The sequence below is a fragment of the Phaseolus vulgaris genome, chromosome 7 (genome assembly GCF_051622355.1).
Source record: "Phaseolus vulgaris cultivar YP4 chromosome 7, ASM5162235v1, whole genome shotgun sequence".
Classification (NCBI taxonomy): domain Eukaryota; kingdom Viridiplantae; phylum Streptophyta; class Magnoliopsida; order Fabales; family Fabaceae; genus Phaseolus; species Phaseolus vulgaris.
The window spans coordinates 48,527,027-48,529,706 of NC_143504.1; the positions used below are offsets into that span (position 1 = coordinate 48,527,027).

The 2,680-nt window shown below is 45.4% G+C and overlaps 1 protein-coding gene across 1 annotated transcript; it reads right to left on the reverse strand.

The window, feature by feature from the left end:
• Positions 1-473: 473 nt before the first annotated feature.
• Positions 474-2,165, reverse strand: PLP9 (PATATIN-like protein 9). Its single transcript, XM_068636603.2, has 2 exons — positions 985-2,165; positions 474-835 (listed from the first exon to the last, which is right to left on the reverse strand). Exons 1-2 carry the CDS (start codon positions 1,906-1,908, stop codon positions 620-622), a joined length of 1,140 nt encoding a protein of 379 aa, XP_068492704.2. The 5' UTR covers positions 1,909-2,165; the 3' UTR covers positions 474-619.
• Between the last annotated feature and the right edge of the window lie 515 nt (positions 2,166-2,680).

Consider the following 2,680-nt stretch of genomic DNA (forward strand, 5'->3'; position numbering starts at 1 on the left):
AACTCTCAGGCATAAAATGATAGCACTCAGCTCCAGAGAAAGAAACAACAACACAAACAATACATTTTTACGATATGGATCAAGCTTTTCCACTTCTGCTCAATTTTTTACATGGAACCGTCATATAAATGCTGAATGTACCATATATTCAGTCTGGAAAAGAAAAAAAGGCTCTCGAACACATGACCCGACAAACACTTCAGTCTCGCATATTTTTTAGTTTAAAATTCAAGCTGGCCTTCAGGAAAAAAAAAGTTATTTTTAAAGCAAAACCTCGTGACAAATAAGAACAAAAAATAATAAATAATGTGATGTAAAAAAAAGTTTTTTTAAGAATTTGACAATGTCCATTCGAAAAGAAAAAAACAAAAAGAAAAACATTGTGTCTGTGTCGAGTAATACGACGCCGATCATTTACGCCACTGAACCTCCCTTCACTCGAAGAAATAATGATAAAGATGAAGCGAGGAAAATTATAAAAGAAGGTAATGAGTAAATATACCAGGTGGCAGCAGTGAAATATTAAATGCTAGTATTAACTACGCTGCTGGAATAACTAGGTAAAAACACTAGTTACACTCTATAGCGTTAAAATCTAAAAAAAAATATTAGAAAAGAACTAGCGGCCGTTAGCGAGAGGGTTGACGGTGGAATCTTTGCACGGACTAGACGGCGGGCTTGGTTTTCCGGTTGCAACAAGACGTTGCACGAAGCTATCTATTCTGTTTCCGTTAGTCTCCGTCAGTAACCGCTTCCCGCCAAACGGTAACGACTCCAGTCCTCTCTCTTTGAGCACCTCCTCCTTCCTCATTGCTTCGCTTCCCAAACCGGAGGCCTGTGACACGTCACACGTCATCAATTTCGTAAAACCAAACCAAACACTCTCTGGAATGAATCTGAATTCTGAACAGAACGCAGAGACCAGAGACTTAAAAGAAGAAAAAAAAAAAGAGTAGAAGCAGAAGCATTCACTCTATCTCGTACCTGGATTCTGACGTAGTCCGTACGGTTCCAGCAGAAGGCGTTCCCCAACATCTGGTCAATGGTCTCGGAAACACCGTTGAGCACAATGTCAACAACCGACGGTGTGGAGCACGTGCGATTCTCGCACGCTTTGGTGTTCGAAGATCCGTTCCCCAAGGAAAGGACTAGGAGATCATCCACGCCGTTCACTGACGGGAAATCGTGCTTGTTGTGGAGAACGTGCGTGACGGCCGCCGCCGTAGGGTTGTTCATCACCAGGCCGCCGTCAACGGCGGAGCACAAGGTCTTGCCGTCGACGGAAGCCAAGTCAAACGGCTTGAAATGGCTCGGCGTCGCTGACGTGGCGCGACACACCTTCCAGAGCTCGAAGTCGAAGCTCGGAGACTCCGACGCGTCGGCACGCGAAAAGACGAACGGCGCGGAACTCTTGAGGTCGAAGCAAGGGATAAGGAGAGGTTTGCACGTGTCCTTCAAGGTCAACAACCGTCCGTCCTCCTTCCGCTGGAACACTTGCTTCAAAACGTTATCCATGCTTCTGGAGGAGAGTTTCCGGCGTCGGCGGAATACGCCACCGGATTTGAACTTATAGAGCTCGGAGTTCCTCTCGGAGACTAGACGGACGGCTTCTCTGGCGGTGTAGAGCGGCCTGCCGAAGCTGTCGCCGGCGGTGATCATGGCGGCGAGGATGGCGCCAATGCCAGTGCCAGCGACGATGTCGAAGAAATCAGCGACCTGAGCATGGGGATCGGAGGTGCGGAGACGGATCTGATCCTCGAGGTGGATGAGAGCTTCGCCGGCGACAATGGCGGTGGTTCCTCCGCCGTCAATGCTGAGAATGCGGGTTTTGTTGTTGGGTTTACAATGTGAGAGCCATTTGTGTTCCAGTTTGGAGAAGATCTCTAGGGTGACTTTACTGAGCTCCATTCTCTCTTCCTCTCTCAATGTGGGTCTGTACGCTAGTTCCTGGCTTTAATTCTGAGAAAGAAAACGATTCTGATAGTGTGTGTTGCAGGTGTGTAATTCAAGAGAGAGAATAAAAGAATGGAAGGTAAGAAAGCAAAGAGTGTGTCACGCTTTGGTGGTGAGAGGAATAAATTTCTTAATTAACTCAAGGATGCGCCTTCTCTTCTCTCTGATTCTATGCTCTGAATAGAGTTGGTGAGAGTTAAAAGAAAGGACAGAAAGGTGCGTTTGGGAACAGGGGTAGTTATATACGCGACGCTTTTGTCCTTGTCCCTTATTTTTATTACAGTTTCCTACTTTTCTCTATTATTTAGTTATTTTCTTATTATTGTCAATGACCGTGATTTCTTTTTTCTTTGTTTCCTCCCGTGAGAGTCTTACGTGTTAAGAGTGTGTATGTATGCACGTGCGGCCGCGCGTGCTCTTATCGGGTTGCGGGTAACGCGAACCTCGGCCTATGAATCGGCTCGGCTTGCGCTTGGTCTGGAAGTCAGCGCAGTCCCATCATCTCCAGCAGCCGCACTAATATTTCCCCCTCCTTTATCTCACTCTTCATATCTTCATTACTCATTAATGTTAATATTATTTTATTTTATTTATCTGCTTCCTTTTATGTGCATCTACACTGGGAATCTCTTCACTCAGATATGCTGGTGGAGTATTGGGTTCATGTAATCAAGTCATCACAAATGCAAGACTCACCGTATAAATATTAAGTTTTAAGAATATATCT